Source organism: Cynara cardunculus, assembly GCF_001531365.2.
Source record: "Cynara cardunculus var. scolymus isolate 2C chromosome LG 4, CcrdV1, whole genome shotgun sequence".
Taxonomy (NCBI): domain Eukaryota; kingdom Viridiplantae; phylum Streptophyta; class Magnoliopsida; order Asterales; family Asteraceae; genus Cynara; species Cynara cardunculus.
The window spans coordinates 17,241,900-17,266,616 of record NC_037531.1 but is presented as its reverse complement, the minus strand read 5'-3'; the positions used below and the strand labels follow the sequence as shown (position 1 = coordinate 17,266,616).

Here is a 24,717-nt window from a genome sequence, read left to right as displayed (position 1 = left end):
GAAATGGAAAGAAATGAAAAGAAATATATCGCTTTATAAATATATTTTTATTTAATTTATAGATAAATATATAATTTTATAAATATTTTTAATTGTTATAAATTATTTATCTATACTATATTATAAAACATTTGACAAAAACTCTTAAAAATCACTTTTTATGCGTAAAATACTGTTTATTAATGCATATTACTTAAAACTCAAGATTGCAAGTAAATTGTACTTAAGTACAAGTTATTAAAACTTCATATATGAATTCGTGTAACTAACTGCAGATAAACATAATCAAATACAGAATAAATATCACATTTTAAATATATAAAATCTAAAATATAATTAAAATAATCATTGAGTTCTAAGAGAATACTTAATTGTTATTATTTATAAAATGTTAAACCAAAAATAAATTATTTCATTATTAAACTTAAATTAAATTTATAATAAAAATAATAAATTAAAGAAATTACATAAAAAAATGAGAACTTTTAAATAGTTGATTTGATATTAACATTGATATTTTTTTTTCAAATTTTTATGATATCTTCAAATTTATATTTTATTCAAAAATAAAATCATTATTTCTTTTTAAAAACACATAAAATCGTATTATAACATCGACGTAGATAAATAATAAAATAGAACATTAGAATCGAGATGTGTTTCGTTGCATTGCACGAGTACTCTTCTAGTTTAGGAAAAATATTTTTCTTTCATTTCTTTTTTTAATGTTGTGTTCTCGAATTTGAGAATTAAAAAAATGATGGAGAAAAAGGGGAAAATTATTTGTCCTTCTAAGAGGAAATGACAAAAAATGAATTTTCAGGTTCTTAAGAATGAGAGAAAAATGTCAATCTTACAAATTTACTCGTATTTGTTTTCCAATAGATTGTAATTAATTAAAAGATTAAACCACAAGGACGATGTTTGATTGGTTTGAGTTTGGACTCTAAAGATCAAAAGTTTTAGAAATGAGATATTTGAGGAACTAAAATACAACATTTTAATATGTATATGGTTTTAGAGAGATATAGGATGAATTCACAATACTACGCTTTAGCCAAAACCTAGAAAATCAAGAGAATGCTAAAAAAAATGGAGATGAACACTTGAATCTTGGACCCTAAACTTGAATCATTAGCTTTGATGATGATAAACCCCTTTGAAATGGTTGAGGAAGTGTTTTTAATGCTTCAAAAGTTGGAGTAAATAATGAAGAGGGAAGGAAGAAAATCAAGAAAAGTGTAGGTTAAGAAAAAGACCCAAAACCGGCCTCTTTATGCTGGGCAGACCAACCACGCAACCTGGCCTGCGACTTGAAGTCACGTTGCAGGTCGCCAAGAACCTGACCCCTTACACACAGTGTATCTCGCGACCCGAGCAGCGACTTAAGTCGTGCAACAAGTCACTGGACCACTGTTTTCATGTGGTTTCACCCTTTTTTTTCAGATTTTCAAGCCTAACAAGTTACCAGCGATACTGATTAATAAAGACGCTTAAGAAGAATTAATTTGAGTCCAAATTCATGGCCAAATTCCACATTCGTACTAGAAATTTTCGGGTGTTACAGGCACCCTGCACCATCAACCTCTTTCCATTGGCCGACAACTATTATTTCTGGCGTCTGTCGAGCCAGAAGTTGCAACCAACGACCATCCTTTCCTGTGACTAACGACCATTTTTTTCCATAAAGATATCGATTTCCTCCCTCTTATACGTGTGTTATCTTTTTCTCTATTTTTCTACATTGATTTCTCCTTCTGTGGGATGTATGATATCGATTTCTTACTTCTATGGCAGCTTATACTTTTTTTTTTTTTTGTTACAATGTATTGGTGGTCATTCCACTCAACGCTCCCAATTCTCCCTTAAATCAGTTGCTTTAAATTTAATCATCATAAAATATATTTATACATTTATATCCAAAGCAATCCACATAAATTCCGCAAACCCCTTGGTGAATGAACATGTAAAAGAATTGAATCGACACTAACCATAAACCCGGAATAATGTGCCATCAAATCCTTCGAAGGAAGAGGAATCAAATCAAGCAAACAAGAATATCTTGTCACGTCTCTCAGCCTCTTCCAAGATTTCGGTTAGTTGGTTTCCTTAACAACGGCTTGATGATGATAAAGGGGAGATCGACAGGCTAAAAGCCAAGCGTCAATGAATCCACCATATGATCCTGGCTAATGCACAATCCATGCAGCCATTGTTGCAGATCCTGCACAGGCTAAACAACGAGCCTGCATAGAGAAAGCAGCTGTTAATGTAGATCGTATATAGCAAATAATGTGGCGAAATCTTTTAGTTTTGTGAGAATAAGTGGAGCCCCGCTAAATTACTCTCCAAAATAGTCAGAGGAGAGAAAGGAGGTTTCAGCATATAATGAGGAGAAATAATCCAAATCTAGCAGACATGAGACTCTTGCATGCCCCCTCCGACAGAGACTAGACGAGCACAAATTGTCCCAAAGTGTCGAGTCTATAGAATGGTAGACCTTGCCTATGATATCATGTGAGAATATATAGAACCTCATTAGATTAGTTCACAGAAAAAACCTCAAGAGAGAAGTGAGGTTCTGGCATCTATCAAGGAGACAAGATCCAAATCTGGCCAAAGTGGGACTCTTAACAGGTTTTACTATGGGGTCTATTAAGGGTGCGTTTGGTATGCGGCAGGCCTGGCCTTGGCCACATGTGGCCGGACAGGGCATCAAGTTTTCTATTTATTATAATTAATAAAAATTGGCGTGCGGATGAACTGCCTAGCTTGACTTGGTTCCAAATTGTTTAAAAATATACGGCGTTTTTATAGCATTTCAGTACAGGGCATCAGAAACCCCAGGACCGGTGGTCCTGGTATGCGGATGGGACTTGACAGGACTAGACAGGCAAGATCGAGGTAGGCAGGTGAAGAAATTCTGAAAGGTTTTAAAGTTTAAAATTTAACATGGGTAATTTAGTAGTTTATCAATCTTGTCTCATCTCATTTTTGTTCCACCTATTTTGGTGGGACGAAAAAAATGCATTTTTGTCCCACTCTGGTTCCAAGTCTAATATCACGCGAAACGTGGGACAAGTTTTCTACTGTCATGTCCGTCATGTCCCGTGTACCAAATGCACCCTTAGAACATTTCTGAAAGAAGTCATTAGCTAACATACATTTGAACATGCTCCAAATAAAACCTAGTGATACTCTGAGTGAGTATTTGGCGATGTTGATGCAGTTCGAAACGGATCTAGGAAACACTAGGAAGACATCCAATTACAGTTACAGATTTAGTACTATAGTCCTAAACTCAGGCGGACATTGAAGAATGGGCGAAAAAGGAAAAACATACCTAAAGATCAATAACACGAGAAAGCTTCTGAATCCGATTCAACAAGAAGTCCCCTTGCTTAACAGTTGCTTGATAGAGAGCGTTCTTTGCATCTGGACGATTAGTTTCTAATACACCTGCGACTTTATCAATCTTGCAATGAAGCTTCCCGGCCGCAATGAAACGTGACAGCTCCCTGATGACAACAAAGGATGGTCGGTTGGACACATCAGTTACCGACAAAACAACTTTATGTGTGTCGAAAAAATTCAGGGTCGTCAAGCAATAGTATATGGCATTCATAAGATCTTATTTTCAAACATGGATGTGTATGTGCAACAAGGATTCAGGACTATTAATTGTTGGTGATATTAGTGTCATCATCTATTTAGTGTAACTGAGATTTACAAGAGACCAAAGGCTTTTGGTTAAGTTATAACACGGGTTAGGAGGTGCAGACACACTTGCATAAGCTAACTTGAATCCAGGCTCGCCATACAGCAGGGGTCAAGGTGGCCGCACCCCCTTGAGGGGTCAAGGGTGCAATAAGTGAGTGCTTTCTGTGGCACTGCAGCACGTGCCTTCAGTGACACTGATCAGTGAGTGCCTTCCATGGGTCATTGGTGCTGACCAGGGAACTCACTTATGCCGGTAACCACGTACCTATAAAAGGAGTTTTCAAACTCGTTTTTACAGATGAATAATATTTTGAGAGAACTCATGGTTGGTCAACTACCATGATATGAATTTCATAAGGAAGGTGAAGTTTTCTAAACATGTGTGTGCGTTGGGAAGGATTCAGGGTTGTGAACCATGATGGGGTGCCTTTACAAACGAAGGGTCAAAATTTCCTATTTTTTCAGAGGGCGCTTGACTCATGTTAAGGGAATAGAAATGGCCACTGGGAATGAAAAGTCAATCCCCCCCCCCCCAAATTTTTTTTTTACTAGGGTGGGTATATGAGTACCCACTTTCAAGTAATCGATCATTGCATTATATTGACCAAGCACCATTATTCTTTCATCATTACCGTTCCCCACCCCCTAATACCCACAACCAAGCACTCCCTCAGTTTTAGGGAACTAAAAATACAATGAGGAATAGCTTACAGATCAATGAAATCTACTTTCACACCGAATGCCTTTGCCATTGCCTCAATGGTGACACTCTTGTAAGATTCCAAGAACTGCGAATAGACAACAGTTCTTATCTCCCTCATATAAAACCGGAAGTGTGGATACAAATAGCGGTCCAACTTAATATGCTCCGTAAGCCCAGCTGCAATAATGAAGATTAAATAATATTTCAACCAAGCATGCAAAGCATATAAATAAACAAAATTATTACAGCCTAAAAAGCTTAGGGGACGTTGGGTTCGCAGTCAAAATCTGAAGGAAATGGAATGATCAATTCCGTTGACCAAATTCCATTCAGGTATTTGGTCTACCAGTGGAATGGAATTGAATTCCACACATTCTACCATTCATGGATTTGGTCATTCCATCACAATTGAGAAGAAATTCAATTCCATATCATCCCATTTTCTCAAAAACACAAAATTATCCCCATCCTCCCTACTTGATTTACCAAGATCCATATGACCTCCATCTGGAAACAACGCAGACCACCCCCGTTATGAACTACCGCCGACCACCACTGATTTAAACCACCGTTCTAAAGCACTGCCGACCACCACATATTCCGTTCCATTTCATTCCAACCAAACATGCGGTCAAATTCCATTCCAATTCCTTCAAAGTCAAATTCCTTTGACAGATTCCATTCCTTCGGAAAACGTTCTGCAAATCAAACGCCCCCTTACAGATATATGTTTACAAAATTAAAATTATGTGCAACTGACTGTTATGTCCCAACCATGCAAACAAACCCAAAAAAGAAATAATCATTAATATGCAAAAGTAAACGACTGATACAGCAAAAACTCAAGAATGACTAGTAATTAATAACATTAGTTTCGTTAAATGAGACTTGACATCACATTGCCTTTCAAAACAACCTGCTACAGCTTTGTTGGATCTGGTAGAACTTTTAATATGCAGATAAATCATAACCTTGGACCGTTTGCAAAATAAATGCCACTAAAAGGATCAAATATTAATCATCTTAACCATCTCTCCACCAAGTATTAATCACCTTTTTTTGTGAATCTCTGCACCAACTTTTTGTTACAGCAAAAGCCATATGATCCAAGTGACAAGTGTGTATTGTTTTATATAAATAATGCTTCACGCAAGTTAGAAATAGTTCACTTAGCCAAATGAGAAATTATCCTATGGAAAAAAATCTTATTTTAGAATTTATGAGCATTAGAAAGGTGAAAAGATTACAAGTGCTTGGATGAGGATGAAGCAATTTATTCAATACCATAAGATGATATGAGCACTAAACTCAGAGCAGATATACTTACCAAAAGCAGAGAAAAATGATTTGTATTGGCAATCATACAAAGAGTTCATAAACTCAGATAAGTAAGGAATTTTTCCAATTACTGTCAGGATCTCTGGTGCATCCACTACCTGCACAGTAAGTACTACGTAGTAATTTAGATGTCAATAGAGCAGACAGCATTAGACATGAGCAGCCTCTTGCACAGAGAATTTGAAGAGAAAAAAGATGGAAAAAGAAGTTAGGCGTGACCCAAATGGAGAAATAGTGAAATACCTTTTGCTTTAGAGAAACTCTATCCAATGAAATAATGCTTGCCAGGACAGTGTAGAATATGAAGGTGTCATAGGGGAAAAGTTCATAAGTAGTGAATGTTGATATAGAATCAAGGAACAGATCAGCGGCTTTCTTAAAGTTGCGAGTGGACATGCAGTACAAGCCTTCATACACTTTCAATCGGTTCTTCCTCTCCCAATCACCTCCTTCCTCAAACAATCTGTCATCAACATTACGGCTAAGAACAGAAACAAAAACAACCGAAGATGACAATTGAAGCCAGTACAGAAGAATTTCAACTTACTTCTTTGCTTTATCAATGCTTCTCGAAATAAGATCAAAATCCATGTAGAAGAAACCCATTTGTAGTGTATAAAACACCAAGTCCATCCTTTGTCCTACAGCAACTGTTTTACCTTCTGTCACCTTGAGTTGTTCCAGTGCCTTCTCCTAAGTGCATCCAAAAACGTGCAAAAGAGGCTTACTTACTGGCATATTAAAGCAGTAAGTTTAAAAGAGCTGATTAATTATCCTTGTTGTCTACCTTGTCACCAATCCGAATGTAGAACAAGGATTTAGCCAAATGAGCTTCCCGGACTTCACTTTCTCCTAAATTTTCCTCAGCATCAGCTATCCTAATGCAAATAAGCAAACAGAAATCAGTGATGGTAAATTAAGTATGTTGCACATTTCAATTGAATAAACATAATAGAAGTTCACAAGACGCCAGTTTTGCTTTTGTTTTGCAAGTCAGGGTCTTTACGGACCTCTCTATCCTCCCGGGTAGAGGCAAGGTCTGCATACATCTTAATTCCTACCCTCAGACATAAGTCGGTGTGGGAGATAAGGAACTTTCTTGGTGAAGACTTAGAACCCTTTAATTACCAACATCTTACAAACCAGATGCACTATTGGAACCTCAATTCAAGAAAACCAGAACTGCACAAGAATATTTGCATCAAGGATCAAATCCGAACAATGTTGTCCAGCTCATCAAATTAAAGATGCTATCTACTACGATTAGGGCTACTATTTTATGGAACCATAGTAGACTGCTATACCAACACAAATGAGCTATAATCGAGGTAAGCTCAAATACAGATGTTACATGTTAGGCTTACTTAAAATCATCCTACAGTTACACATCACACGGATTAGGTTTATGTAAAAGAATATCAATGGCTCCAAGCCACTCTATACCTTGCTTAATTTCCTGTAACATGAAAAAGTCTGACATCATTCCGTAGTCAGAACCTACTACGAAGGTAACAGTAAGGCCCATTCAAGTTTTAACGGCTGGCACTCATATTGTATCACATAGTCAAAGACAGAAGAACATGGCATTCAACGATAACCAAATTGAGCAAACAGTGAATGTACATGTTCGGGGTTTTTTTAGTACCATCTGAAACTATAACGGTCCCCGACAGTCTGCAATATAAGGATCACCTCGGATTACTCTTAGTTATCACACATTGTGATACACTCCAACTACCAAAATGCACTGGAACCCAAACTCCACTATTTTCAATTAGAATCTTATATTCTATGGTTCTATGCCCACATTTCAGACTTTTCATTTCAACCTACTCAGATATGTCTGCAAGTATATTGAAAAGGTTTCACATTTCAGACTTTATTACAGACAAGTCATCCCCGCATACCAATTTCAGAACATACACTTCCTATATTAAGATATTAACATCGAATTTAAATGGAGTAACATAGCAAACTTTTATAGAGAAATTAACAACATACTTTCTTTCAAATTGGAGGTCTCTAGGCCTATACATGCTCATACATTAACATAGAATGATCGTCCATGCAACTACACTACTGCAAAAAATATACTCTTACTTGTCATCAAGTTTCTTGAGCTCCTCGTCAATTCTAACACGCATCGAATCTAAAACCTTCTGGTCCAGCTTCAACACGGAACCCGCAGTTAGGGTTTCGTACAACGGAGCCATATCTGCGAAACGAAAATCATAAAATCCAAAAACTGATCAAAAATCACAAATCACGCAAAAAACTAATCTAATGTATAAGGAGGTAATAAAATCCGTTCGAGCAATTCTAGTGGTGGTTACCGTCGGCGACGACGGTGGACGTGACCTCGTCGCGGAGTCTGACTTTTTCAATGTCGTCGACATCGGAGTGTGTAAGAAGGAATAACTTGTTGGCGAACACTAGGTGCGGTTGCTGTGTGCCTTCCGTATCTTCCATGACGTCTCGGTCTTTTCTCTCCGGTGATGGGCTTTTGAACTCTGTTGTGCTTAGCTTGCGGAAGAAGAAACTTATTTATAAATGTACCCCCTGCTCTTTGATTCTATTACATTTGTAGTCCCTGTACTTTCAATGGTATCATGACATGACTGATTCTTGAACAAGTGTAATGTAGTTTGTATGTAAATGTACCCCCTTATATTTGATTCTATTACATTTTTAGTCCCTGTACTTTCAATGGTATCATGACATGAATGATACTTGAACAAGTGTTACCGTAGTTTGTATGTATGCTCGTTATTTACCTCTTAACAGTTTCATTAAAAGGCAACATCTGAATCGTTAAGATGTGAATCTTATTTGGCAAAAAAATGTTGTCTTTTAATGGTTCTAAAATCCTTAGAATGATTTGCAATTAGTGTCTCTCTTAACCATTCAGCGCCCTAATTTCATTGTAAACAATTACTAAACAATTATATTTTATTTTGCACTATATTATGAGAGTCTCTTAATCATTCTGACCACTTAATCATTCTACACCAGATCATTTAACAACTACCAAACAATCCCTAATTGGACAAAAGCCATTAACTCCATGTGCAATGACCTTATGTGTAGAAGTACACGTAACAGTGTTAGTTAACGAACTTATTAGAATGTATTTTTTCAATTCTTGGATAAATATACGTACATTTGTGTCGTATTTGGCGTGTTTGCTTGACATACGATGATGTTTGTGGGGGTGTGGAAGAACATACCATTGAGAAGGCGTGAACAAAGACGTTTTCGTCTACATTTGTTATGATAACGTCTTTTTAATAGAGCACGAGGTCGAGTTGGATAGACACAACTCTTTATCTCGAGTTCGTTGCTTCTACTTTTTCACTATATTAGTCTTATTATTTAAACCTCACACTATGCATATACATGTACAAGTGTGTATGCATGTATGTGTTTAGCGTCCCCTAAAACACCAAAAATATTATATATCCGACTTACAAAACGATATATTTTTCATTATATCCAACGCACTATCTTTTATCTGTTATCGTTTCTAATTCTATTTTTATGTTCATTCGATAACATTTAAGAGGTTTTTTTAAGTATATAATATTTATATACGACAAATAGAACAAATAAACTCAAACACCCTTCTCACCTTTGGTGAGGTTTGAATCTTCTATGAGGTCAATGACTCACATACCGCTATGTCAAAGACCCTTTGATAGGTTGTTTTATTGTTTTATTAAAGGAATACTCAGATAACAACGATGAAGATATTAAAAAATTTATTTATTATATATACTTGGCGAGGATAAGTTGGAAAAATATATCATCGTGTCATTATTAGTTCAATAGAATGAATTTTGTCGTTTTACAAGAATTAACTAGTTTTATAGAATTTACGTCATACAACTGTTTATAACATGACAAATTGCTCTTATAATACTTTTGAAGTATTACTTGAAGTCTAATGAGCCGTTTATCAAACACTTACTTGGTAAGCGCTTACTAGTAAAATTTAACAGTAACACTCACTTAGCGGGTAAGATTTTAGTCCACCAAGACGGCATTGTATGCAATAACTTATTCAGTAAGCGCTTACCGTGGTAAGAGTCGTTGTCCTCGCTTATTGGGTAAGACTCTTGGTCCTCCTCAATAGCTTTGTATTCAACTTTACTTATTTCTCTGGAACAAAGAACTTCATTAGTATGTTGAGTAAATCATGTTTTTCGTCCATGTGGTTTGTGGGAATTTTTCTGCTTTCAAGAATAATGGTAGGGGGTTAAGTCCCTCCACTGTCTCCTCCTCTCCATACGACCCCAACGTGACTTAAGTTGCTTGATGGATCGTCCAATTCACTAGAACATGAAAATAGAGCCCTGTGCGGCCTTGTCCATGGCTAAAACCACCCGTCTACCCACCTAACCTGCTGGACGAATCTCGCAGGTAATTGGTCACAAGACCAGTTGCCCACACCCCCTGATCCGAGTAGCAGCATGAGATATTACAATTATTATATTTATTTCCCCTTAAACTATCTTTATTCTCTGTTTAAGGACGAACCACTAACTTTACTTTTATTTTCATGCTTCTGAATTATTAATAAAGAGGTTTTCCTGAGAGTTTCTCATAATGGATGGTTTTACGTCTATAACCTTGTAATTGTTAGGTTTAGATGGATATGTTATTTCAAAAAAGTGTTAGTACACTTGAAAACTGTGTTAGGGGATGTTTGGTTCGTTTTCTATTAAATCCTGTATGAATAAAGATGACCGTGTGAATTAATCTGTTTCTGTGGATTGAGAGAGTTTTTGTTTGAAAGAGTTTTTCATAGATGGAAGAAGAATATTTTTTACCTTGGAGGAGCGGTTTTGGAAAAGAAAACCTGGCTTTATGAATTAAGCTTCCCCTAGAAGCTTACTGAATAAGTCAATTTTCTATATCATTTAACCACTACCAAACAGTCATGTATAACTGACCGAATAAGTTGCACGTCTCATTAGCTCAATAGTGCCCCTTTGTGACTTTTGAGAAAAAGGGAAGTTTTAAAACAATTTGAAAAACTTAAAGGGCCTAAAAGAAAAAAAGTGAAAACATACGAGGGTTAAGTGTAAATTTAGAAACGTTTCATTTTAACCCTTTAACTTTCGAAAATCTTTCGGATTTATGATTATTTTTCAGTTTTCACCTCCCTATTGAATTTGCCAAAATCCAGCAAAAGGGAAGAAGAGAGAAATTCGTTCGAATCAAGGAGATGGCGAGGCCGAAAGTTAGGGCATATAAATTCATCGTCGTCTTGATTTCGTTACAATTGATGATTCGAGTCTTCGCAATTTCAGAGGTCTGTTTTCTTCTGATTCCCAATTTAATAGCAAAAATGGTGTTTTCGGTTTACGTTGTTTCACGTTCTAGGATGAATTTCTTTTACCTGATGTCATTTTAACATTTTCTAATTGCTTGTTTATGTTAAGGACGTGTTTATACAGTTGATGAATACGATATTTTTTGAAACATGATTTCGTCCCAGATTTCTAGTTTGAGTCACTTATCATTTTTGCAGTGCGAGTCTGCCAGTTCTAAACTTGTTTTTGAATAATTTTTTGATTTCGATTCAAATCCAGTTTGATGTTCTTAATCGTATTCTAAGGAAATCTTTTGATTTTAATATGTTAAAAGGTTTTTAGAAGAGTCTCCAATTATTGTAACAGGTAGAAGGAATAAGTTCTGCTATTGAACCCTTTGTCTTGTTGGAAATATCAAGATAGGTATCAATCAGATTAATTTAGGGGTATGTGTGATTAAGAACTGGATACAAAGACACATAGATATGAGAGTTTGTGGATTATTCTGCCCCTTGAGTTCTATTTTTGGAACCAAATGTTCTTCTAAAACCCAACCTTTTGTCCTGGAAAAAAGCCCCCTTATGATTCATCTTCATTCTAATTTATTCCATTTCAAGTTTTATCTTTAAGATTTAACTATTTAAGACTAACCTGATGCTCCTAAATAAACATTCCTGTTTATAAAGATTGAGATAAAATCAGTATAATAATTTGTGTTTAACCGAAGGTGAAAATTTTCATAAATCCGATGGACTCACTTTTGCTTCGGGATGGGGGACTAATTTGTTACAGGCTTTGAGAGGTCATATGCTGTGGTATGACAGAGAATAATAAATCGTGATTGCTAAGGATATTAGTTTTAAGGCTGTGTATGATAAATTGTACATATTACTGCATCTCACAACATATGATTCAAAAGTCATGTGCTCTGGAATTCAGGTGATAACTATGTGAAACATGTGAACTTCGAGCATTTCAAGATGCCAATATTGGTTTTTGCTATTTGTGTCACTATGGTAGAAACAAGAGAAGTGATTTTGTTGACCAAATTTGTTGTTCCCAAAGAAAAAGGAACGAGAGATCCCACCGAATTAAATTGGGTCCAGGATTACAATAAATAGTGAGAATTATTGATCTCTATCAATTCTGAAATCCACGTGCCTTATATTTGGCTTTGAATAATCCCGTTGATGTGTACAAATATGTAATTCTTGTGGTCAATAGCTTTTCTTTGTAATTTTGCTAAAAGGAAAGTTGAATTCATTGCATATCTAGTTTCAGCCTTTGGAAGAACCTAATTGGCAAATATACCTGCTGTTTATTTTACTGTTGGAGCATAAATGGAGGCGTGGGTGTTATCAAATTGCTTCATATGTGATGCTTAATGGGATGGTTTATTTTACTTAACTTTGCAAACCACTTTCTGAGTCAAACCATGTACTTCCCAAAATTGCCATATAAGTGAAAGTTTTGTTGTTGAATTATATGTTTATGTTCGTGGCAAGGCTATAGACACTCTATATATTGTCCGAGTAAAACCTAATGGTCTTAAGCTAGCTGCATAATTGCAACTTTGCAACATTTAACCTTTTATTTTGTGTATGTGTATATGAGGCATGATAATGTGTCATTGGTTTTACAACATTGATTGCAACTTTGCGCTTCTGCCTATTAAAGTCACCACAATTGTTGTAGGTCCAGCATTCAGAAGAGCACACTAATGAAGTTCATTGTTCCAGAGAAAGAAGTAGGGCTGCATACAAAATTATTGAGGAGGTATTTGCAATTGATAGTTCTCAGATGTAGTTGGCATCAGCTATTGATATTAGTCATGTTCAATTGTCACAATTTGGGCACCACCTTGTGATGCATGAGACTTTCAACAAATAACTTGCCCTTGTACTATGCAGTATTTGATTCCATTCGTGGAACGAGAAAAATTTCGGATGTCACATAGGTGTAAACTTCATCATAGCAATGACATTTTTAGAGAGCAAGAGGAGCACAAGATTCATGTGGACGTGAATGAATGGCGTTGTGGATACTGTAAGAAAAGCTTTCGAGCAGAGAAATTTCTTGATCAACATTTTGACAACAGGCACTACAATCTTCTAAATGTTGTATGTGCGATCTGTTTTACATTTTTATGATATATTATGGGTTTAAGTTTTATAGTGTTTAATCCAAACTGCCATGCTTCGTTTTAAGTGCAGCAACATACATCTTGTTTTTGTAGCATGTCTGCATGTATCCTTCAATACCACTAGCCATCATGTTCCATTGACAGATTCTCAATTTTCTCTTGCATTGAACTTCTCTACTTATTTCAGGCACCTGCATTCATGTATGATGTATGAATGAGGGAGCATTAAATTTTGTTGGGTTATTACTCATATTCTAATTAATTTTGTTTGAGATGTCGAATGAGATGCTGCTCTAAGGAGCTACTTGCTGTATAATGAAATTGAGGGAGATCGAAGTTAATAATAGAGTTCAAATTTTTGGGAACATATTGATGTTGATTCCTTGCAAGTCTTAACCATGAAACTTGTTCACTTCTTTGGTTAATAGCTTGCATTTAGGAAGTTTTTTACTTAATTCTGTTAAGATCAACAAGCCTTTATCCCAGAGTTGTGGGGGTAGGTTATAAATGAAACCCGTCAGGAGTTGCAACTGTTTCCATGTCTTGACCTGATATTCTTTCCATGGTAATTATTCTGTGCATCTGTGGACTTGATTCAGACTTGTTTCTCACTAGATTTTTTGTATTATAAGTATATTCTTTGAACTTTAGAGTGGCAGCAATTGCTTGGCAGAGCTATGTGGAGCATTGCACTGTGATCATGCAACGAATTCTGTTGTTCCCAAAACAAAGTGCAATCCTGCAGCTGCAGCAAGAAACCGCCACTTATGTGAGGTTGTCTACTACCAGATTTCATGAATTTCACTACAATTTTTTTTTTGGCTAAAAATACATTTTTAATGCAGAGCCTTGCAGACAGCTGTTTTCCTGTTCATCAAGGTCCATCAGCAAGCCGACTTCATGGTATCCTTTGATGTTTCTATGGATCTATATGCTGTTTTATCATGTACATTACTAGACCTTATGATTTCCTATTGGCAGAACTGTTTTTGCGCCAGTTCTGTGATGCCCACACTTGTTCGGGCAACGTCAAACCTTTTCCTAGGGGAGGAAGGGTAAGTATTCACTCTTATAATATCTGATATATCTTGGTTAACGAACAAAATCTACTAAGGATTGGATGCTAGAAGTTTAAAATAGGTTATAGAATAGCCATACCGCGCTTATGTGCTATGCCAGCATTGGTCATTTGCATTTTTTTTCTCAATCTGCCGTCGAGGAGAGAGATTTTCTTGATCTGATTTTGCCATAGAGTTTGCATACAATGCCAATTTTGGGCCGTTGAAAGTGCTCTTTCAACTGCTCATTTTGATTTTTTATGCCATACATCTTCTGGCTGTCAGTTCCATAAAGATTTACTCGAAAGGTGTCAGGAGCCCAGCATGTTCACCCACTAGGCCGAGTATTCACACACTTCAGCGTCTTCGCCTTTAGATAACAAAAAGTGTCCTCCCGCTAAACTACGACGAACATAGACTACTCTTTTGATTGTCAAAAAATCTATTATACTTTACTCCCTCCATTCCACAATATACGCCCACAATGAAAAGGACACAATCTAAAAAATGTATAATTATTACACGTTTTAATCAACAAAATGACAAATTTACCCTTAATAATAGAGGGAGTAAAGAATTTCTCCACCTCATAATTAAAGGTAAAATTGGAAAATAGGCACTTATTTTGGGACAAACTAAAATAGAAATGTGGGCACTTATTGTGGGATTGAAGGAGTGATTTAGAAACTTTTAGAGGGTGTTTGGTTCATTGAATTCATAAGATTTCAAGGGAATTGGAATGGTCGATCCCTTTGTTTGGCTGCATATTGAAAATGTAGAAATCCTTTGAATTCCATTAAATTCCTTTGATTGACGATTTCACCATTCCACTGGTGATATCCCAAAGATTCTAATTCTTTCCATCCAACCAAACGCCTAGTCAAATTCCATTCCAATCCCTTCAAAATCAAACGCCCCATTTAGAATCCTTCCACTACAAGTCTAAAAAAATCTGCCTAAGTTCATGAATTTATCTTTCCCTATGTGAATTGTCTGCCTTGGTGGTGGTAACTGATGACTTTTGTTAATTGTTTGCAGAAGCATACCAACATTTTCTACTTGGCTTCATCAATCTTGATTCTGATGCTGCTCCCTCTCTTCTATCTCATAGTATTTTTGTACCAAAGGTGCCCACATATGTAAAGTCACATTTCTTACTTCTCGTCTATATTTCGATTCAACCTACAATATAACCGATCTTTATGTTGCAGAGAAATGAGAAAGGGGACACAGGTACTAAGACGCATCTCAAAACCGAGTCTAAAGAAAAAGCCATCTTAGTTGGTAAGTTTTGAGATATTATTACTTGGTACAAGATTGCTCAGTTATAGAAAACAATTTTTATGTTCTTTTCCACATCGCCTACTAACTGTGAACATCTAATAATTTCATAGAACATTCCTTAAGAAAGTAATTACCCATATTTACCCTTACTAGGGGGTGTTTGGTTGGTATTTTATTAAGTCCTGTATGGATAAGGTTGTCCTTGTGAATTAATCTGTCTGTATGGATTGCAAAGGTTATATGTTCGGGAGGGTTTTTTCGTAGATGGAAGGAGTGTTTTTTTCAACTCGGAGGGACAAGTTTGGAAAAAAAAACTTGGCATTCTGCATAAAGCTCCTCTTAGAAGCTTACCGAGTAAGCTACTTTCTATTATTAAGTCACTACCAAACAGTTATGTATAGCTGACTGAATAAGCTAATTAAGCTGCTAACAAACATGTCCTTAGTCGTTTCTACATGATTTTAGGCCACAAAATTGTTGCAGTTGCATGTGCAACACGTACATCATAACCGTATTAATCTTTTCTCAAGTCATCTGAAGTAGTCGTGGTATGGATAGAGCAATAAAGTTTCGACATCCTTTTGATGTTACAGGTGAAGCTCGTGGATCATATGGCATCGTTCAGAAAGATTAGTGACGTGCCATTGTAGAATTATCTTGTGATACACTTTCATTTCGAGTACTGCATCAATTTCGTGAGAGCATTCAATTCTTGAAGATTTGTACCATTAGACAACTGTCGGAAATTACAGGTGTGCCCCTATTTTTCGAAATCTTAGCTCTCGTATCTTGTATTACTAACTAGGATGTGAAATATCACCAACCATTTGATCTCATCTTTAGCATTGCATTCCATATACTCCCAAAATTGTTTACTGTTAGAAAGGCAGACCTTATTCCGGGGTAAAAATGACCTAATCCGTGACGTATAATTCTGCTCCGACCGTAACATTATCTTCTGGATTTGGTCATTCTTCATTTGATAAAAATGTGTTGCATAAGGCTTGGATCAGGCTTTTTGAGGGTGCGTTTGGTACATGGACTGGACTGGATCAGAGGGACGAGAGTGAAAGAGTTCTGGGAAGGTTTTAGGGTTTTAGTTTGACATGAGTAGTTTATTAATATACCAATCTTGTCCCATCTGGTTGATTTTTGTTCCTTTCATTTTGGTGGGATAGAAAAGAAATGCATTTTTGTTCGAGGTCTTGTCATGTCCTAAATCCTAATCTAATGTTGGGCTGAATGTGGAAAAGTTTTTGTATTGTGAGGGTGCGTTTGGTACGAGGACCGGACCGGAAGAGAGAGGGAGAGAGAGTTCTGGAAGGTTTTAGGGTTTTAGTTTGACATGGGTAGTTTAGTAATTTACCAATTTTGTCCTATCTACTTGTTTTTTGTTCCATCTATCTTGGTGGGATAGAAAAGAAAGGCATTTTTTTGTCCCATGTCTTGTCCTGTCCTGATATAATATTTGGTTGAACATCGGAAAAGTTTTTGTACTGTGTGGGATTGTTGGTCAATACATTACTATGCCAAATTTAGAGACCCTTAGACCACCAACGTTCGAGTAGGACATGATCGGATTGGTTCTTATTCCTTGGAAGTTGGCTTGGACCAAATTGGTCGTTGTTGAGTGAGGTAGGGTATTGGGAGAATAAGGTATTTGTAGACCTTACTTTTGCTCTTGGCTTGCAAAAAGGTTATGTGAAGGGTTTTTGGAGTCCGTTTGGTTTGCAGGATTTCTACGGAATATGAAGGAATTGGAATGTTCAAATTCCATTGATCAAATTTCATTAAAATGCTTGGTTTGCAGATGAAATGGAATTGGAATTCCATAGATTCCATTGTTCACAGATTTCATTGTTCTACCACATATACGATTTAAATTTCATTTGTAACTATTTTTCAAAAAAAACGACAAATTGCCTCAAAAACCCTAACCTACTATATACATGGCCGCCACCGCCCTTTACTCGCCGGCCACACTAACCTCACCATTGCCGCTATCGTCAATTAATATTATCAGTATTTTTATCTTTTATATAGTATTATAATTTAAGCAAGAAATTATGAAAATTTAATAAACGAGTATCTTGGTCATCTATTATCATTTCATTCCAATTCCGAAACTATAATCTGTCAATCAAACATGGATATTCCAATTCATTTGAGAGATTCTGTTGCAATTCTTGCCAACCAAACATGTGGTTGAACTTTACTGAATTCAATTCCAATTTCATCAGATTCTATTTTTCATTTATCGGTATTTTCAGTAACTATCAATAACCAATATATAATATAGTTGATTAATTTTAATGGTTTCTTAGCATTTCCCCCCTTTAAATACGAATTGTTATACGTTGTTTAAAAAAAAGATAATTATACATGTATTTTGAACTTAAAATGTTCTTTACATTTACAGTATTTTATTGTGAAGTTTCGAGTGTAAAAAAATAGTCTTACGGGTCTTACAAAAACATACTGGTTTTATGTGAACCTAACTCTATATATATATATATATATATATATATATATATATATATTATATGCATCTTACCAACTCGTTATCACTATTGGATTACTTGAATTGCAAAAAAAGGAAACAATTTTAATGGAAATTGAATTGAATTCATTATCTTTCACAATCAAGATGTTTGATCAACAATTGTTGGGTTAGATCACCTATATCACCAATTTAATGCAATGAGCAAACAAAATATGATATGATCTGATATATATATATATACGATCAGAAATGTCTTCAGAGATTGATCTAGGTCCGTTGTTGCTACTGATCTTAGTTTCCATTGTTTACGTGGGAGCTCAAGAGTTGATCGATCGAAATTATAGTTGGTTTTCATGTTCAAATGTTATGCTGATGTGTCTACTCTTCTTCTTGATCAGTTGTCCTGGTTCATTCTTTTTAGTTGCTTACAGCGGCGTCATCCTCTGTTTTGCAGTTTGTTTGTATTACTTCGATCATCTTTGAACTTGCTTGATCGTCTTGGTTATGTAATCTTGCTCAAACTCTATAAAATTTATTTAACTCTCTTCATTATCATCCCGTATTTTGTTCTTGAGCGCGTTAGGGTTATGAGAAAAACGAAATCATTTATTTGATTCTCGTAATCTAATTATATGCCATTTTATTCCTTATCTTTAGAGCATCTCCAAGAGGTAGGGGTGTGCAAAACTTGAATGGTCCAAAATCCGACACGAACTGAAAATAAGGTATTTATCCAAAACCCGGATGCCCGAAATCCCCAAACCCGAAAACCGACTTTTGGGGAAATTTGGGTTCGGTTTGGGTTTGGGTTTGATTTTTGTCCTAGTCGATTGTGCTTTTTTCTAATTTCTAAGTATACAATCGATTTATCAATCTTCTAAATCGATTGAATTTATCCTCAAAATTAATTGAATTCATCCTCAAAATCGATTGAATATATATCTTTTTTGCATTATAACTAAACCCGAACGACCTCAACTTGACCAACCGAACCAGAAGCAATCCGAAATCCGAAACCCAGAATCGGGACTTGATTTCCAAATATGAAATCCGATCCGCCTTTTGATTTCTCCACCTGAACCCGCCCAATACACACCCCTACCAACATGTATGCCATATGTTTTTTCAAATTTAGATATTTCTCCATTCTTTTTTTTTTATTTTAGGAGAGAGTTTAACACATTCTTCAAAAAAAAATTCAAATTGCAGAATCATAATTCAAAAGCCTGGAGATCATAACATCAACATGATAATCGGTTAATGCTTCAATCAGTTACCCAAGTACTTAAATATTTAAAACTTTACATCTTAAGTACCAACATGAAAGTTTTGAAAGTATCTTACCCAAAATACGAATGAAATATTAAATTACACAACTACCCTTGTTACAACCAACAAATTTTTTGTTCTGATTTTGATTTTAATAATAATTATTTTGAAAAAAAAAGTATTTTTATATTTATATTAATAATTTCGATTATAAAATACATAAAAAGTTTTGAGTAATGATTAGGTTTTATTTATCAAAAGATGAACCCTAATTGCATACTTTGAGAAAAAAATTTCGTATTTTCTTACCGCATGCTATTAACATATTATTTTTTATTTTAAATAATATTTGAAATATTGTCTTAAAAACATCAAATTATATTAAAAAATAAAATAAAATGAAAAAATAGAAGTTAAATGAACGTGTCCCCATAAAGCTTTTACTACCGAACCCTCCGAGTCTAATCACAACCCATTTTGCATGCGCATTTATTCACCATACATCAATTTTTTTATAATAAACTACAAATATGGTCCTTATAGTTTGTAAAAGATAACACTTTTTATCCCTACAGTTTAAAATTTATAAGATAGTCATCATGGTTTGTTAAAACGTTCAGGTTTGATGCTTTTTTGTAATGTCTATTAAAAACTTCCATTAAATAAGTACTTTCGTCTATGACGTGTAGCTCAATTGGGAAAGAGGTGAAGTGGGTTTATCCAAATACAGAATAGGTCTTGGTTTCGATCGCAAGATTCCTGCTAGCCTTACCTACTCAGGGAGCTAAAAAATGTCTCATCATACTGGTGTCCTTGAAGATGGTCATGTGTTGGACCGGTTGAGATTGTCGGTAATCAACTTTTTGTCTAAATCAGGACTATTTTTATATTTTTATGAATTTTTTAATCATTTATCAATCGAAAACCACGTGGACCAAATCATAAAATTGATTTTGATTGGTTAAAGGATAAAAAATCGATGAAGGGACGAAAAGGACCCTCATTTAGCGGAAATTTTAACGGTTGTGAGAGAGATGAATCAAATCCAGACTTTTTGGAAATCACGATAGCCATCTTGTAGTTTCAAAACTGTAAGCACAAAAAATATTGTTTTCGTACACTATATGGACCAGATTTGTAGTTTGCTCAGAAAACAATTTAAAACTAAATTAGAGAAAAATACATAAGAACCCAAATGACTTTTTGATTTTGTTTCGTTATGACCGTTTACCCAAATACTTCCCGATAAAATTCAACACCATCATTTACCTTATCTAGTAACATTATAGTCCATCAAAGCGGCAACAATTTACTCGATAAACACTAATATGATAAGAGTCATCACTCTCACTTACCTCAGTCCTTGCCATTGCTCGTTATCGGATAAAATTCTTGGTCATCGACATGTTAATTCAACAGAGTAAGTGAGGCGGTAAGTGGTTTATCGGGTAAACGCTTAGTAAACGCCCCTTAAATGTTTTTTTAACAAATAAATTGTTGGACTTATCAAAACCGATTAAATACATCTTTTGACCTATAAAAACAATTAATGTGGTAAAATAATGGGGAATATCAAGATTTTAAACATTAGGAATATTTATCTTCTCGATAAAAAAAATTAAAAACAAACCCTAAAATCTAAATCAAAACATAAATCAAGTGGAGTACAATGCTAACCACAAGGAAACGATATAATCCCCTGTCCTTATTCATCACACTATAATTTTTTATACTACGACGGATAAATAAAATAGTGACATGTGTCACCGTATTCAACAGAATGGGTCTGTTCATGCAATGCCCTAATAAAAATAATATGGAAATACATTGTTGTAATAAGAAAAAAGTAAAAGTACATTGCTATAATAAAGAAATTTATAAAAATATGTTGTTATTTTGATTTTCTTATCTTAAAAAGATTAACATAAAGAAAAATGGCAAAAATTCTAGTATCCACTCGAGTTTACTCACGAAACCGGTTACAAGTCAAAAAAATTTATTTAATTGGTTTTAAACAGTTTAGAACTGATTTGTTTAAAAAGACTGTTTAGAAACTTAATCATTCAAAATCGAAAATTCATAAAGTTATTAAATTAATTTAATATTTCATAAGTGTTATTATATTTTATTTAAGTTTGTTTTATACAAACTTAATTAATAATTTAAATTTTATATATAATAAATTTGAATTAATGTGAGTTTCTTTAATCATACGATAACCAATATATGAAAACTGGTTTACGGGTTCATGTAATTTATTACGTACAACTTATATTTCATACTTTTTCTTCATCAGACCACTCATATTTTGTACTTCTTATCACTCAGATACCAGTAATATAAGAAGGGGTATAAATAAAACCGACATTTTTCAAGTTTTTTTTATTAACCTAGATATTCAACCCGCTATATGAGCCGACTAATCCCAGAAAGACCACCCGCTTTGCAGGTAGCCTGAAGTCACTGTATTTGAACCTCCATGACCACAAGGGATTTTTATTTCTCATTGAATTCGAACCAGAGATCTCTAGACACTTTTGACCTTTGGAGCTCAAGCTCAAACCAATCGAACGCTATCCTTATGGTTGAAATTTTGTATTCTTAAACTCGTTATCACTCAAATACCACTAATATAGAAGGGGATATAAATAAAATCGACTTTTTTTATATCCTTAGTTTTAAATAGTTGAGTGGGTTTGGCTCAAAACAGAGAGGGAACATGTTTGGTGGAATACATGGCTTTGAATACAATGATAATAACAAGTTGGACAAGTACAACAACATACATATAAAGTCATTTTTAACCTCTTAACCTTATTTTATTTTCAAAAATAAAATAAAATAAATTTATATTATATTATAAAATATTTGATAGAAATTTTTAAAAATCATTTTTATGTCTGAAGTACTGTTTATTGATGTATATTACTTAAAATTCAAGATTACAAATAAATTGTGTATAAGTATAACTTATTAAAGCTTTATGTTTAAAATAGTATAACTAATTGTGGATAAACATAATCAAATAAAAGATAAATATTTTATTTATCTTATTTTAAAATATAAAAAATTTAAAATATAATTAAGATAATTATTGAATTATAATAAAATATTTAATAAATCCCAAACACCGGTTGTCATGCATCATGTATAAAAGAGGCAAAGCAAATAAGGCAACAAAAGCTACAGAGAGAGAGAGAGAGAGAGAAATGGAAGGAGGAGAGTTGTATTCAAGATTCAAAAATGGCGTTTCTTCAAAACTTGGGAATCCATGGCAGAACCTGCAAAATAACTTGAATCATTCCATTTCCAACACCAAAATCGGCAAATACTTTAAATTAGACGCCAGGAAAACCTCTTTCACCAAAGAACTCCGGGCCGCCACCGCCACCTTCCTCACCATGGCCTATATCATCACCGTCAACGCTACCATCCTAGCTGATTCCGGCGGCACTTGCTCCGTTTCCGACTGCACACCACCACCACCACCACCACCATCCAACCAATCAGCGGCGGTTGCTTTTGCCGACGATTGCAAGTTCAAACCCAACGTAGGTTATGAAAACTGCCTTTCCAAGACTAAAAATGACCTTATCGCCGCCACCGTTTGGTCGTCGATGATCGGTTCCTTAGCCATGGGTGGTCTCGCCAACCTGCCGCTGGCACTGGCTCCCGGAATGGGACCGAACGCTTACTTGGCCTACAACTTAGTCGGGTTTCATGGGTCGGGTTCCATTTCGTATCGGACCGCGATGGCTATCGTCTTGGTTGAAGCTTGCATCTTTCTAACAATCGCGGCTCTAGGACTCCGAGCCAAGCTAGCACGGCTCATACCTCGATCGGTCCGGTTAGCTTGTGCGGCTGGGATCGGTCTTTTTATAGCATTCGTCGGTTTGCAATCTAACCAGGGTGTTGGATTGGTAGGGCCCGATCCCGACACCCTGGTGACGTTAGCCGCATGCACCGGTAAAAACACAGTGACCGGAGTATGTACCGGTGGGATCATGCAGAGCCCGACGTTTTGGTTGGGTTTTGCCGGGTTCTTGATCACGTGTTATGGGTTAATGAAGGATGTTAAAGGAAGCATGATTTATGGTATCGTGTTTGTGACGTTAACGTCTTGGATTAGGCACACGTCCGTAACGGTTTTTCCCGACACCCCTGACGGTGACACGAAATACCGTTACTTCAAAAAAGTGGTCGATTTTCACAAAATCGAGTCCACTCTGGGCGTAATCAGCTTCACCGGTTTTAACACCAGTGAAGTCTGGGTTGCCCTATTTACGTTATTGTATGTAGACGTACTGGCGACCACCAGCACGCTATACACGATGGCGGAACTTGGAGGCTTTGCGGATCAAAAAGGCAGTTTCGAAGGAGAGTACATGGCGTACTTGGTCGATGCAGGGACCTCGATTGTGGGGTCCACACTCGGGGTCTCTCCAATCTCCACGTACGTCGAATCCTCTGCTGGGATTCGAGAAGGTGGACGGTCAGGATTGACCGCCATCATTGTTGGTTTCTATTTCTTTTTGTCGATATTTTTTATTCCACTGTTTAGCAGTGTGCCGCCGTGGGCCATTGGCCCGTCTTTAGTGATGGTCGGGGTGATGATGATGAAGGTGATCAAAGATATCGATTGGAACGACGTTAAAGAAGCTGTGCCTGCATTCGTCACCATTTTACTGATGCCGTTAACATACTCGATTTCAAACGGGATTATCGGAGGAATCGGGATGCACGTTGCCCTTAGCTTGTATGATTACGGAGTTTGGTGGTTCAAATGGTTGATCAAGATGAAGAAAAGGGTTTCAAGAGAACAAAATCAAGTTTCGGCCACCGTTGCAGCCGATCGAATCGTCGAGATCTTGTAAATATGTTCGGTAGCGGATCTCCGATTCTCGCTCATCGTCTTTTTGTTGAGTCTAGTTTTAAGTTATTAAGACATGTCTTGAAAAACGGCAAAAGATGCACGGGCTACCACGAGAAAGTTTTTCTTTGGCCGTTCGTGCATCTTTTGACAATGTAGTTTAGCCTATTTCGACGTTTACGTTTTCGTGTGTCTCGTTTGTGATTGACTCATAAGTTTATGAGGTTATGTTTTACAAATTAGTTGATAAGTTAACTCTTAGCAAAAAAAATTAGTTGTTAGATCATAAGCTCGTTGATAAATCTAGAAGTTAGTTGATAAACTAGATGACAATATAAAATGACATAGAAGGACATGTTTACGAGAGCTTTTCATAGATGGAAGAAACATGTTTTTTAATTGAAATTGATAGGCTTGGAAAAAACTTGACTTTCTGCATAAAATCCTTATAAAGTAATTTTTTAAACTTGGAAAAAAACTTGACTTTAGATGTTTAATGAAAGTAATGTTTTAA

The 24,717-nt window shown here is 35.6% G+C and overlaps 3 protein-coding genes across 8 annotated transcripts; 2 read left to right on the top strand and 1 right to left on the bottom strand.

Moving 5' to 3' along the window:
* Positions 1-1,870: 1,870 nt before the first annotated feature.
* LOC112511752 (26S proteasome non-ATPase regulatory subunit 6 homolog) lies at positions 1,871-8,231 on the bottom strand. Of its 3 annotated transcripts, XM_025117483.1 has the most exons (9): positions 8,095-8,231; positions 7,862-7,976; positions 6,549-6,639; positions 6,309-6,454; positions 6,005-6,224; positions 5,751-5,859; positions 4,432-4,600; positions 3,344-3,518; positions 1,871-2,246 (listed from the first exon to the last, which is right to left on the bottom strand). In XM_025117483.1, exons 1-8 carry the CDS (start codon positions 8,228-8,230, stop codon positions 3,344-3,346), a joined length of 1,161 nt encoding a protein of 386 aa, XP_024973251.1. In that variant the 5' UTR covers position 8,231; the 3' UTR covers positions 1,871-2,246. The 3 variants fall into 3 exon arrangements, 2 of the variants coding, with proteins under 2 accessions (XP_024973251.1, XP_024973252.1); XM_025117484.1 differs by lacking the exons at positions 7,862-7,976; positions 8,095-8,231 and adding an exon at positions 6,772-7,842; XR_003069119.1 differs by lacking the exons at positions 1,871-2,246; positions 3,344-3,518 and adding an exon at positions 4,910-5,121 and having other exon boundaries at positions 4,556-4,600.
* A 2,712-nt stretch (positions 8,232-10,943) lies between these two features.
* On the top strand, positions 10,944-16,465 carry LOC112511771. Of its 4 annotated transcripts, none has more exons than XM_025117516.1 (9): positions 10,944-11,075; positions 12,778-12,852; positions 12,987-13,196; positions 13,871-13,993; positions 14,065-14,122; positions 14,201-14,274; positions 15,316-15,404; positions 15,489-15,561; positions 16,155-16,465. In XM_025117516.1, exons 1-8 carry the CDS (start codon positions 10,989-10,991, stop codon positions 15,556-15,558), a joined length of 786 nt encoding a protein of 261 aa, XP_024973284.1. In that variant the 5' UTR covers positions 10,944-10,988; the 3' UTR covers positions 15,559-15,561; positions 16,155-16,465. The 4 variants fall into 4 exon arrangements, 3 of the variants coding, with proteins under 3 accessions (XP_024973284.1, XP_024973283.1, XP_024973285.1); XM_025117515.1 differs by having other exon boundaries at positions 12,772-12,852; XR_003069121.1 differs by having other exon boundaries at positions 10,946-11,075; positions 12,772-12,852; positions 13,893-13,993.
* A 6,077-nt stretch (positions 16,466-22,542) lies between these two features.
* LOC112510956 (adenine/guanine permease AZG2) lies at positions 22,543-24,385 on the top strand. The gene has a single exon (XM_025116308.1). It carries the CDS (start codon positions 22,543-22,545, stop codon positions 24,205-24,207), a length of 1,665 nt encoding a protein of 554 aa, XP_024972076.1. The 3' UTR covers positions 24,208-24,385.
* Positions 24,386-24,717: the final 332 nt, after the last annotated feature.

What these genes read in the sequence shown, in the direction of transcription:
- LOC112511752 (XM_025117483.1), bottom strand. Translation starts at nt 8,230, where the DNA reads ATGGAAGATACGGAAGGCACACAGCAACCGCACCTAGTGTTCGCCAAC. An exon ending in ATCATTTTTCTCTGCTTTTG is followed by an intron (nt 4,601 to 5,750) that starts GTAAGTATATCT and finishes TCATTATTGCAG; the next exon opens with CTGGGCTTACGGAGCATATT. An exon ending in AAAGTAGATTTCATTGATCT is followed by an intron (nt 3,519 to 4,431) that starts GTAAGCTATTCC and finishes TGTTGTCATCAG; the next exon opens with GGAGCTGTCACGTTTCATTG.
- LOC112511771 (XM_025117515.1), top strand. Translation starts at nt 10,989, where the DNA reads ATGGCGAGGCCGAAAGTTAGGGCATATAAATTCATCGTCGTCTTGATT. An exon ending in GAGTCTTCGCAATTTCAGAG is followed by an intron (nt 11,076 to 12,771) that starts GTCTGTTTTCTT and finishes CAATTGTTGTAG; the next exon opens with GTCCAGCATTCAGAAGAGCA. An exon ending in ATAGTATTTTTGTACCAAAG is followed by an intron (nt 15,405 to 15,488) that starts GTGCCCACATAT and finishes TTTATGTTGCAG; the next exon opens with AGAAATGAGAAAGGGGACAC.
- LOC112510956 (XM_025116308.1), top strand. Translation starts at nt 22,543, where the DNA reads ATGGAAGGAGGAGAGTTGTATTCAAGATTCAAAAATGGCGTTTCTTCA.